This window comes from Diorhabda carinulata, chromosome 8 (genome assembly GCF_026250575.1).
Source record: "Diorhabda carinulata isolate Delta chromosome 8, icDioCari1.1, whole genome shotgun sequence".
Classification (NCBI taxonomy): domain Eukaryota; kingdom Metazoa; phylum Arthropoda; class Insecta; order Coleoptera; family Chrysomelidae; genus Diorhabda; species Diorhabda carinulata.
In genome coordinates this window covers 19177206-19191062 of record NC_079467.1, presented here as the reverse complement: position 1 = coordinate 19191062, position 13857 = coordinate 19177206, and the positions used below count along the sequence as shown (strand labels likewise).

General features: G+C 33.2%; 1 protein-coding gene across 1 annotated transcript in view; it reads right to left on the bottom strand.

Annotated features, from left to right (window-relative positions):
- LOC130897488 (arylalkylamine N-acetyltransferase 1-like) overlaps positions 1–11860 on the bottom strand; it is a 54743-nt gene extending 42883 nt beyond the window's left edge. The window contains exon 1 of the mRNA XM_057806372.1: positions 11669–11860. Coding sequence (XP_057662355.1) covers positions 11669–11737 — 69 coding nt within the window. The 5' untranslated portion in view covers positions 11738–11860. The remainder of the gene's footprint in view (positions 1–11668) is intronic.
- Positions 11861–13857: the final 1997 nt, after the last annotated feature.

Here is a 13857-nt window from a genome sequence, read left to right as displayed (position 1 = left end):
TTGCAACTGATCATTATGCATAAAGTATACCAGATGTAGTATTTCATAATTTGATGCAACATTTGATAACAAAAATTAGAAAAGCGCGTCGTCTAGGCTTTTTATGTCACCTACGTAGAGCATCGAAGACATCTTGAAAAGTACTACCGGAAGTCTGTAGCATCATTTGACGAAATTTTGAGATTATTCTCCCCATAGCAAAAGCAAAAACGGTTATGAGAAGAAGTGTGAAACTAGCAGAGAGGCCTGTAGTGACCTCCAGTTCAACTTTTCTGTTAACATGTTAAATATACAGCTACGATACGGAACGTAGTAGTCAACTGTACTTAAAAAGAACAAGTAAGCTCTGCGATAAACGTTTGCAAAAGTTTTTTCACGCAAACTCATGCTCTACAAACGCCGATACGCCAACTGACACACGCGTGTTCATCGACAAACCGTCGCGTTTTTTTTGCTCTTGTAGAATGGCCCTTAGACAGCTTGATTTCGTAATTTAGAACTCTAGTTACTTTAGCGAAGCCAAATTCGTAACGCTACTTTTAAATTAAATAAATAACATATTTATTTCAAATTTGACAATAGCAATAAGAATTTCCTTCATAAAATTGTAACGAAGAACTTCTAGATTGGTTTGGTGCAAAAATACCTGTTATTTATACCTTCCTATAAAGTTGATGAAAATTTGCATTCGCTCAATTTTCCTGTAAAATATTTTCCAAACAAACTCAATATTTAACGAACTGAAAGAAAATATAATTTGAAATGAAATTGATGAACGTTATTTAAAGAACGACCAGAGTTTTATATGTACTATTAATTGGCAAATGTCATTGATATTCTTCAAGATATATTTGTATTATTCTAACAGGTGGTAGTTCATATGAAATTAAGATAACGAAATTTCCTCAGCCTACCCTACGGGATATTACCCTTAAAAGGTGGTGATGGCTAGAAACTTGAAACAGGAATATTGAAAAATAACCCGTGAATAGTCCTTTCCTAGTACATGGAAATTTCAGACTTACAAGTTTCTAGCTTTCCTGGATTTTTAGAGAAAATAAATAACAGGTGATATCTCGGTTGAGCTGGGGGAATTTTCTTATAGGAATAACCCATCTTAATTGCACAAGAGCAATCACCTCCTGAATTTTTTCGCATGGATTTAGAAACACCCTATATAAGTATGTGGTATGGAATTATTCTATTTTTCGAATAAACTTCCGGCACCGATTTTTTTGACGATACACCTGGTCGAGAATTTATTCAAGGTACATACTATAAACGTACACGAAATGATTATTTTATTACTTATCTATATGAAGAAAAAAATAACTAGCTCGCTCTTATAAATATAGATGGGACATTAAACTTAAATTATTCAGTATATCTAAAATTACAACGTGGATTATGCAAAAGATAAATTGCGATATGTCTGCTAATACCTTTGGTAAGAAATAAAAATCCGCGAAGTTGCGAAATTATATTTATTGGTACTTAAAATGGTATTTACAATTTCGTTTAAAAATTAAAAAAGGAAGTTATTACATTCAAGTCAAACCATGTGTAAAAAATATACACACTGCTCAATATATGCTTGTATATTGTCAATGTCAAAGTAAATCTTACTTTGACAGTTAATGTTGCTAATTTAAGGAAGGAAAGGATCAACGAGAATCGAAATATCACATACTCAAAACAATTTTCTTGTAAGAATTGTCAGAAAAACTATTACGAACATTAATTTCATGGATTGTATTATTTGCTTTTGAAATCTAATACGACTATAAAAAATTTACTGTAATCATACTACTTTATCTGCTCATTATGACATGTATGTATTTTCATTGTTATTATGTTGAGACGTAGTTTTCTTTTCTATAAATTCCTTTGTATGAAGTTTTATTATAACTATTGTTAAATGTGTGATAATTAACTTTGTATACTCACACATGCTTGAAAACGTTTTTTTAAAAACCACTTACGTTTCATTATCAATTATATATAGACTACAATCGAATATATTTTATTTTATGTGGGGAAAATTTGCCATTTAACAAAATAAAACACGTTTTTAGTAATAATCAAACCATGTCATGAGTGCAAAATTAATGAAACATTGCGTTTGGTCACCAATAGTTCTAATGCCAATGCCGATCCTGTCTCGAAAATATCCGAGCTACGACTGTTGCTTTCTTCCAACTCCACAGCGCCCCTGTTGCCTTTCGACGTTTGCTCTTCGTGGTACGTTCCCGTTTTTAACATGTGTCCATGGAAACGAATCATTCTTTCGTGAAGCCTCCAGTTGGTTCATCGTCCTAACCTTTATCTTTCTCATTTCTACTCCGTACATCATCATCGATCATCCATCATCCAGTTGAGGTTGTCAGAATCTCATGTTGAAAAATGCCAGATCCAATTCTATTTGGACTTTATCTCGCAGTCCGTGCTTAGATCCTCTTTAATAATATTCCCAAGGTATTTGAACTTAGGGATCCGTTCAATTTGATGTCCAAGTTTTATGGTAGGGTTTGCTTGCTCAAAACAATAAATTTTTTTTTTGTTATTTTGATTTTTAGACCTTATGTTAGCTAAAATCATTGTATCAAAAAGTCAGTTACAAACATAGATGTGAAAATGGTACAAGCGTGTTAATAATTTTATTTAAAATGGCAATTTCTGTACCATCATTTAAGTCGTATTATCATCAATTTTGATGATTATTTTGGCAATTAGTGCATATGCTTTGACACAGGATGGACAGTCTCAAAGGACTTATATAATCTGGGGTCGTTCTCTTCTGATGTGAGTTGCATTTCAATAGTTTCAAGAGTTTAGAATGAACATACCATGTAGGTTATTCCATAGAAATAATAATTACAAAGTCTATAAAAGTATCTTTGTGTGTGTGTGTGTGTGCCACTTTTCTTATCTATCATGGTTTGTGCCTGCATTTTAATCGACTATCTATTGCAAATATTTCGTTACAATAATATTACATAAGAACCTTCATTGTTTCGGAACTAATTACTGTAGTTTTCCATATTTATGAAGTACTTTGTTTTTATATTTCACCACGAAATAAATTCTTTGATTTGATTCAAAAGCTTCCTTCTAATATTAAATTAAACAACATGTTATACGATATAGATAACGCTAGTTTACAATCAGAGTTTGGCATGTCAACTACTAGCTTAGTAGTTTTCTCAAAGACTGATCCATCCAGGTTACCTCCATCGATGGACACACTTAAGCTTCGTTGACGATAACATACTTGTGTTGTTGTTCAAATTAGGCACCCCAACAATCTCGGCTAGCAACCAAATTCGTTGGCAACAACAGATCACCACTCTCTATACCGATTTTCGATCATTCTGGAATGGGGTGGAAGTAATTTCATTAAGTTTAATGCAACAAAGACCTAGGCTGCTGTTTTTACTGGAAAGACTAGTACTACAGCTTAGGATTTGGTCCTGTCTGGATATAAAATATCACAATCATCGCAAATTCATTTATTGAGTGTTGAAATTAGGGCATGGTTACTAGGCAGAATTAGCTAAGGCAGCTTCGGACCAACTTGGAGCGTCTTAAGACTAAATAGTTATATACTCCGCAACAGCTTCTAATCTTCAACAAGTCCCAGATTCGTCCAACTTTGGAGTATTGATCGCACATCTGGAGCTCGATTCTCAAGTATACTCAACAGGCAGACGAGATTATTTTTTTGTAGAAGTGCATGTCTGCATAATCAGTTATCAAAGTACATCTTTCCCGAACATTACAATCTACAGAATCTCCATACGGTAAGCACCACTGGAACTAATCGAGTGTAATAGTATTCCCTTGTGATTTCTTCTAACATAAATGAAATGGCGTTTGAATTTAAATAGATTTATCCAATTCTGCTGTTGTAAACAAGAAGTTCTGCTTCAGATCTTCATATCTTATGAAATCGCCCAATTTAACTTGATTATTCAAATATGGGGTATTTTTTCTCTTAAGCACTAGATGTACTGGAGTATCTACCGCCTGTTTACAGAATCTATGTCAGTTTCTGCTAGATCTAATGCCCTCAAATCGTAATGCTTTGTAAGGAAATTCATGCTAGAGTTATTTGCTTTGGACTTATCGGTATCAGAGTTACTAAGGAACTAGAATTCATGTCTAGAGCTCTTCTCCTTCTGATTATTTAGAAGATTAAGTTTCTTCAATACAGAAAGGCTCCAGGTACTCTTTTCCAGTACAGTGTATTGGCTACTTTACTTCCTCTGTGTCCTGTATGATTTGATATCCAGATCAAAACGACTCTATTATTCTTGAAAACTTTGTATTGTGGAAATAAGCTAGTTCAGAAGATCGTGCAGGATATCCAGAACAGACCATATACGACTTCGGAGGGAATGCAGACTAAGCAACTGTTCTGGTACGGACATGTGATGAGGATGGGGAAGACCTTAAGGACCTGGAAGGAAGGAATTTAACAAAATATGAGAGACAGAAATAGAAAAATGTGGCGTACGAAATACGGCATGCAGCAGAATGAAAAAAGTGTCTGGTTTTCAACATATTGTCTTCTAAACTGAAAATATTTCGTTATGAACACGCCGTATAATTTACCTTTGGATATACTGCTTATTATTGCTAGTTTATTATTAGAAACAACCCTGTAAGTATGAACTTCACATCGGATTATTTAACGGAAATATGCCTTTATCGTAATAAAAAATGAAATTTATGGACAGAAATTATTAGTGAGATATTTTGAAAAATAATAACAGTCTACAATTTGCATATAGAAATGGATTAATATACAGTTCGTAATTAATCCCAATTATTTGTTTAAATATTATATGAAGGATTAAGTATTAAATTACAATCAATTCCTTTGATATATATTGTGTTATTGGAATTCCGAAACTATAATTACAGAGTTATTTATATAAGTTATGTATAATACCAGATGATAATTACACTAATTGGAACAATTCACAGCAGTATGTATTATAACCTTTGTCTTTTATTGAAATTTAGCTGAAATGAAAATAAACGTGTAGGTATTAAAAGCGATCTAAGAATGTTAACAAGAAAATTCATTGCAGCGACAATTCATCACATGCAAACCTAACCTAACTCTATTCGTGAGCCAATGCTGCGAGAAGCCTCGTAAGTTTATGGAAAATTTAGCTTCGTTAACATACTGCTTTCGCTACTCTGTATCTGCCACAAAAACATTTTTTAATGTAAAGTGGAAGCGCAAGAGGAGGTGCCAGTAGATACTGATCTTAATCTTCTATAGGTTGTTGTATTCGGGAAATACTTGGTAGCAGAATCCACAGGTTTGAACTTCTTCAAAGAAAGGAGTCTCGATAAATTGAGGTTCTGGACGTCTGTTGCTCACAAGCCTCGTCTGCCTATCGAGTAGGTGTTGTAAATACTGCTCTAGGTTGGATTATGTTCGACAGCTCAGAAGAGGATCTGACGAATTAGTATTAGTAAAACAGGGTCTGATTTAGTCTGTCTGTCAACTCTGGATCGCCAATAAGTTGAATTAATGTCTCCCGTATTGAGTCGAGTATTCTCAGAATAGACTTGGAAGTGATAAAAACACTAATTTGGTATTAATGTAATGAGAATAAATAAAATCATTTTCCTTATAGTTTTCTTGTATCGCAAAATATTTACCGGCACTTAATAATATTTCTAATATTTCAAATGCCGAATATTCCTCGTGTAAATTTTCTTATACTCATTTCTCATAATTTCAGAGGCATAGCTCAAAATTTATGGCAATTGATGCGTCTCTAAAGTTTTATACAAGAGTAATTTTTTAATGGGACAATACATAATCTGTAAAAACTGATTCCATCGAGATTCCGGGCTATCATCAGCTCATTTGTTTGAAATATGTTTCCACAAAGTTTGAGTTAAGAAATTAATTAAAGGAAGCCAGAACAAAGGAATATGGTAGACGATGCAATGAATCTTAAAGTGATTTGTAGTAGTTTTTATGATTTTAAATATAATTTTTGAAAGTTTAAAATTATTCAATATTATCCAAAAAATGGGACGGTTGGATAATATATGAGTAAAATTAAAAATATCTACTTACCTTGATTTCAATTATTTATTGTTAAAATGGTTATCACTATTAATGTTAATAGCAACGGCAAATATTCAATAGTGAGATCAGGTGTATTTTTATACTTCTCATTTGTAGACAAATTGGAAAAATAACACATAGAATTGTTATACAGGGCATTTAAATGAAAACTATTCACCCTATACAAATCACCACCGTGCACCGAGCACAGCCAGACAATTACCAGGTTATTAACTAAATTATGAGGGTTACCACTTAGGTTTTTCAAAATATTCTCCATCAAAATCAAAACACCTTTGCTTGATTGATTGAGGTTCCTCCAAAACTTGTGATTTGAACGCATCAACTACTTCTTCGTGTTTAGAAAAACGCAATTTATTTTTGATCTATTGGAATAAGAAGTAATCATTGGGTGCCCAACGCCCAACATGGATTGTGTAAGAGGTCGAATTGTCGTGGTGGAAACTTATTAGTCTTCTGCGATTGCTCTTCCTAATTTTTTCCAACATTTCTGGCAAAGAAATGCTGCAGAATTGATCGTTATGCGTTTCTCTAATGAAATAGTGAAGATATCTCCAATTATTTCGAAAAAACAGGTTCGAAATGATTCGTGCGCAAACAACTTTTGTTGGATTTGTAAGACCCTTACAGTCGATTATTGTTGAATCCATTTTTTGACCAAGAAAAATGTTTCAAGTATCAGTAAGCAACTCAAATAGTACTCGTATGGCAACACGTTTTGAGTATGTTCTCAAAAATGTCAAACTTTATATCCTACAAATTGAGCGACTATCGAATTAATAAAAGCAAAAGCTAAATCTAGCTTTCCATACACATGTGTGGAAAATACTCCAATTGAGCATTCACTAAAGCAATTTTTTGAGTTTCGAATAGAGAAAAAACTCACAGGGCGAATACGGTCTCTGAGCGTTTCGTGTTTGGACAAAAACCAATCATGCCGGAAGGTTTTTGATGTGTACAGATGTGTGTATGATTGCATCTCTATTTCGAGATTGCGCATTTACGCAGTTCGCCCACTAGCTCAATCTGTCTTATTCTCATGCAAAGGATACAAAAGATATTTATCAATCCTGGCCAAACTAATCAGGAAAATTAGATATTTTCATCGAATTATTGTATGTCGTCAGTCTTTGATGAGTGAGCAAAGTAGAAATTAAATCCTATCGCTCAAAGTAATCGAAATCAAAATGTCAGTTACAGGTGAAACTAATCAAAGCGTGTTAAAATACAGTGACCTAGAACATTATGTATATTGATATGACTTCTTAAAAAATGGTTTTTTCACAATAAATCAAATTTTTTATTCTACATAAATAATTTCACAAATCAATAAATATTTTTAATGAATAACAATAAAAGAATGAATCTGCAATTTAATAAAATCGATCTATTTTTGTTTGATAACGGTTTGTAATCCGCTGACTTTGTAATTATGTTTATTCAAAGTTTGGAAACCGCACGTCAGTGTCGGCGAACTTTCACATTTTCTGTAAGAACTTCCTGATGGAACCAAATCACAGTGCTTCCTTTTGTATCAGGTAACATACCCCAAATTTATTGAGGCACCAGAAAAACAAATTTTCTGTTGCTAAATAAGCCATTTACCAAGTTCTCCTTTTTACATTTTTCTCTGAACATGTAAGTTTTTTACAGCTCTTGACGTATTCAAAAGTTCTTTAAAGGCACTTGGAGGTTATCTGAACAAAATGTTTTGTTCAAATAGGATAAGTTATGAACACATAACGATAGAAGAGAAAATAAACGTAACGATTACGAAGCGAAAGTGGACATGGATAGGTAATACTCTACGAAAACCAGCAACAAATATATTGGATAAGGATTTAATAAAGAAGGCAGAAGAGAAAAGGCAGACCTGTACTAACATAGAGAAGAACTATTTAGAAAGAAGTGCAACAGATAACCTTTACATGTGAAGAAGATAAAAATACCCAAAAATATAAGAAAATGGAAACCACCAAATTCACATAACGACGCATGAAACACCGACAAGTGCCCTTTGCTCTACTGGGAGCTACGTGACGATGATCAACCCTTATCATACACCACTCTTATAGTGGGACAGTCGGTATTATAATTAACATTATGTTAATAATGACAAATTTGAGTAATAGAATTTTCCCTTCTGTATATCTATTTAATAAAGTGATAAATTAACTTAATACCATCCAACGTACTTATATTATAAAACTGTGTAATACTCATATATCTCAAAAACCTCAAACACAAATCATTTATCAGCAATCGGATACGTAATGCTTGGCATTATATGGCCTCTGAGAAAGGAAAAAATTGATTTGAAAGTATCGAACGTAAATGGAACATATAGGGTGAACATCTCGTCCAATAATAAAGCAATTTTTTATCACAACTTCCAGGTCGTTGTGGTTCTTGATGATTAATTGAAAATGATAAACTAATTAATTGATAACTCATAACAAAAACAAGAGAAACCCCATGGTATGATTGAGAATTAAAACGAAGTATCTTTTTTCTTCTGAAGACTACTAAAACACAATAAATCCATCACTTATTATCATAAAAAAATCTATTTTCACTTTCGTACCTATAACAACAAATACTTTTTTCACTCCATCCAAACAGGTACATATAAGATAGCTCAACCTAAAAGAGGAAGAGAAAACACGACGAGGGAGAATCAGTGTTGGTCAGAACAGGAGACAGACCATTCGCTGAGGTCCTTAAAAAAATGAAGGAAAATGTTAATATTGATAACTTTAACATTAACATTAATAGAGTCAAAAAAAAACAAACGGATGTGACATTGTAATCCGTCTAAAGGACAAGGGTCAGGTGCAGACCCTCAAAAACGCTATAAAAGAAAAAATGGAGGAGGTCTTTAATATAACAGACCAGCAGTTACCTCAGAGGAGGTGAAAGCTGCGGTGGAGAAGCAGACCGGTCAAACTGGCCTGAAGACCAAGTCGGGGAACAAATGTGCTTGGTCTCAATACCCAAGTCAAAGGCGTAACGTAACCACCTGTAAAGGAGAAGACAGGACCAAGCATTGTTTAATCTGCGGGGAGCTAGATCACAGGGCTCATGATTGTAAGGCCGTGCCGTATCCAAAAATAGTGATCTACAATGAAACAAAGAAGGTCAAACGATGAGATCTTCCGATGTTATTACCAAACAGAGATACAAAATGAATACATTGAAACAGAATTCGCTTGCTTTCCGGTCTGGTTGCACTAAAGACGCAAGCAATGATTTTGGGGATAGATCCGTTTCCTTTACCTACTGAAAGAATTAAAATAGCTTCCCACGACCTGTTATATTACAGTTCGAGTCAAAAATGAGACTATTCTAAAAGAATAGAAAACAGAAGACATCTTTATAAAACAAATTTGTTAGTAATTAATTAAAGCTCCGTTCTTTTCAAGTACTTTTCCTAATCTTGGCATTGACGGAATTGAATTCCCACAAATATTTTCATTTAAATTAAGGTCTTCCCATGCTGTTTCAATGGCTTCCCATAGCTCTTCTTGATTTCTGGAACGTAAAGTTTATTTTATCACCAACTACCCCCATAAATTTTCAATGGGATTTATATCAGGACTATTTACCGGCCAAGGTAGTCTCATTAATATTGTTTTAACGAAAACGACCATCATAAGTTCGATTTAACGATCAGAAGATATTGAGGTACACTTCAAAGCTGCATCTTACACCAATTCTCCAATAAACATCAGGCTCATTGATTCATTTAACATATTACTCATCAAATCTTGAATTTGGTGGTTTCTAAACTCGAATACATCCGTCATTGCACGACTTGAATGTTTTCTCATCCGTGAAGACCATTTGGTTCCTAAAAGTCCTTATGTACTTATGCAGTTTTTCATATCTGAAGCTTTAAATCGTCTACAAGTCGTAGATCCTGGTAAGTTTGTTCGATATGCAGCCCTTGCAGCCGATTCAAAAGAATATTCTCTTTAATAAACTAATTGATGCAACATGTTTTACGTCATGTGATATTTTCTATTTTCTCGAGACCCAACAATTCGGCGCAAGGCCCCCTTTTGTACCCATCTCTTCCTCACTCTACTTAAATACTCACTTTAAGACCTAGATGAGTTGCTAATTTGGCAATAATAGTAGCTTTCTGAATTTGAGTTAAAGGAGGAGGCTTGGTTAGGTTAAGTTAGCTAATGAATTATCTGTTACTGACAATAACAATAACATTTGGTAGGAAGACTGATTTACGCAGGCAAAATATAAGCTAGAAATCTGAAGCGTGCCTAGCCAGTAGAGGCCTGAATTCGAGGAATTCACATCTCACCATCAAAATAGATCGTGTCAAGCAACGCACACTGATTAAATACTTGCGCAAAGTAACAAACATTTGGACGATCAGCTGTATCATATGAAAGTGTGAAAGTTTATGTGTGAAGATTTACCAACAATCTCAAAAAAACATTTTCAGTTGTCTTTTAACGCATTATAGAAAAGACACAGAAAATTTTCTTGTGAAAAAATGCAGGGAAACATTCACAGGTTTAGAAAATTTAGCATATAGGAAGACAGATCGTGCGTTAACCGTATTTTTCTATGCTCTAAGTGAAATTACGTGTTCTTAATATCCAATCCAGTTCCCAAATTACAAGAAGACATTATAGAAAAACGCAAAGTGCAATAGTTTCGACAGGATTCCAGATTTGGCTCTTAGTGAATAAACTTACGTGATGAACAATTCGCCCAAGGAAGTTACTATGAAGCATTGGATGTTCTTAAAAAATCCAATTGAGCGGTTTTTTTTTCGAATTTTTCCTAGAAATTTCATACTTCCCATGAATAGACTTTGTTTGTAATTGAACCCGTAATTAAGAGGCACAATTTTGATTTTAATTCTTTTCAAATTTGAAATATTCAATTAAAAAGGAAAAATTTTTTGTTTCTATAATTTTGATTAATTCAGATAATCAAAATAAGCACTATAATTGTATAATCAATAACTTTTTTTGTAGTAATTTGCATATGGTAAAAAAACATATTTCCTATTCCCTGTACTTAATCAGAGCTCGTCGTAAAGAAAGAAATTTATTTTAGAACCTATATAATGCAAAACAAAATTTTTCGTGATTATTTATTTCGATTTTTAGTAAAAATCGAAATGGAAACGTCAAATTTTCACCTGTTATTTTAAATTGATTTTTTATAAAGAGGACCTAAGATCAAGATAAGTCGATACGAAAAACATATAAAAAGATAGAAAATTATAAATAAATTTTGGTGAATGTTTACGAACAAAGTTTGAGAAACAGATGACAAAAAAATATTCAAATTTTTATGATTATTTGGTTGTTTTAAATTAGTTTTTTCCAATCACTCGGTATAATGTGAAACTTTAAAAAACCCTTTAAAATGTGTGTCTAACTACTACAAAATCAGAAATTAGTTAATGATTATTCCTTCTTTATCAGTAGATATTTTTTTGTTTACCTTAATTATCGGTTGAGATTGTATTCAATTTATAAAAAAAAATACAAAATACAAATAAAAAATACTTACCCCATAACGGAAGGATAATTTTTCAAATTTTTCTTGTATTTGGAACGTTTTGGGATACTGTAGAGCCATTATTTCAGTCACACACAATTAGAAATTGAACAGAAAAAATTCCGGATAGAAAATCGGCGCGAAATTTGTCGACGAACGCTACTACCAAGTCCGTGTTTTGGCGGGAGGCGATAGTTCTATTATTCCGTTTCCCAAATATCTCTTGCTCTTTATATATCGTTCGTTGGTTTCGAATCTACGCACACTCGCTGATTTTTTTCAAATTCTCTTTTTTCGTTTGACTATTTGATAATTCCTTCCATAACCAATTAGAATAATAATAATCGACGTGGAGATTTCTTCTTTCTCGAGTAATTATTTTTCGTACTGGGTGGATAACTATTAATATAGAACTTTCAATCAAAAATCTGTGATTATATCTCAAATCCAGATTACTAATTCTTTTTTATTTGGTATGAGAACCATTTTAATGTTAAATACCTCGTCATAAATCATACGTAAAACTCATCGATGTAATTTTGTTTTTTTTATAATATCTTAAAATCTGTTTAAACTTTGACCACGCAGGCGTTGCCTCGTTGCATTTTTCCATAAAAGTGGAAACTCATAAGAAATATTATAAACTCAAACCTCAAACTTTATTATTTTTTTTTATTCAGAAAAAGTAATACAAAATTCTATTTAAAACTATATTCTAATGAAACATCGTCAAAATCGTGGTTGTCCTCAACAAATTCTGATGCTGATTTTGAGAAAAATTATATCAATCGCTGTCTATTAATGTCTATCCCTAAGGTTACAGTAGGTTTCAGTATATTATTTGCCTTTCCAAGTTTTGGATCTAAAATTTTGAATCTTTATTCAATGCGTACTTTTCTAAACTTTCTAAACTTTTTTGTGGATCTTATCCACTTTATATTGTCTTAACTTTTCGCCAATAAGAAGTTTTTCACATAATATTATTTTTTAATAATTCAGTACTTGCACGCTTTTTTGCCTTTCAACATCCAAATAAATAGAAACCACTCACACGGAAGCATAATTTTGAATTTGTTTATTGGATCGTGCAATTTTTGCATGATTACTGACACATTCCAAAGGGCTGTATTCAATCACGTCAATTGTTGTCTCCTGAAAATTAATATTTTGGTTCTGTCCACCACAAGTGTCGGAATATGTTGTAATGTATTTTTTGAATACTCACAAGCAATTCGTTCGGAACCTTTACTGCCAATTTAAGTATCAGTGGACGTACTACAGTCCCGAATAGTTAGATTAAAAACAGATAGCACACATTTGTTGTTAAATATGATACAAGTAGTACCTTTTGTGTCAAATACCAGTACCCGTTTGCTTTGATCTTCTCTACCTTCTGCTTTAACTACCCTTTTAATCTCGTAAGCTTTTGCCAACTTTGAAAAAACACAATTTTAACATATCTCATTATAGCTTCAAGAAATATCACTTTATAGAAAATAGTGAGACAAATCTCATTTGGCCATCTTAAAAAACACATATAAAACTCCACCAAGACACTTTTGCATGGTTTCCATTTCGTTTAAGACATGTGATTTGAACGCATCCACCGCTTCTTCATTGGGTACCAAACAAGGACTATACGGTGGAAGATCCATCAATTCGATATTATCGTTGTGGGAAATAATTCGTCTCCTGCGATAAATACTGATGTACTACTCAAAGTTGACCGTTCGACATTTTTGAAAACGCTAGCGACATGTCCAGTTACTCCAAAGAACAGGCGACCATTTGCTTCGACAGCTTCGTGGGCGAATAGCTTTTGATGGATTTGGCTCGTCTTGAAAGACTCAGACCATCATTGTTTAGTTTCGGGTTTATATACATAGATCCATGATTCGTCGCCTTATAGACGTCAAATTATGCGATATCCAATGCAAAAAAAATCTTTTTGACAGCCAAATGATGCCCAAGTCTCAAACTCAAACAATATGTCGCATGACGTTCTTCCTATATCAGTTTACGCAAAGTATCGATGTTTTCTGGCACAACGGCCGATTTTGGACGATCTTTACGAAATTTATCCTGTAGCGAATTAGCAAAACACTAAAAGTCGAAGCGAGTTGATCGGCACACAGCTTATGGTTTCTCCCCGTTGAAAGTCATAGGAAATCTCGTTGGTAGCATTATTTTTGAAAATTATA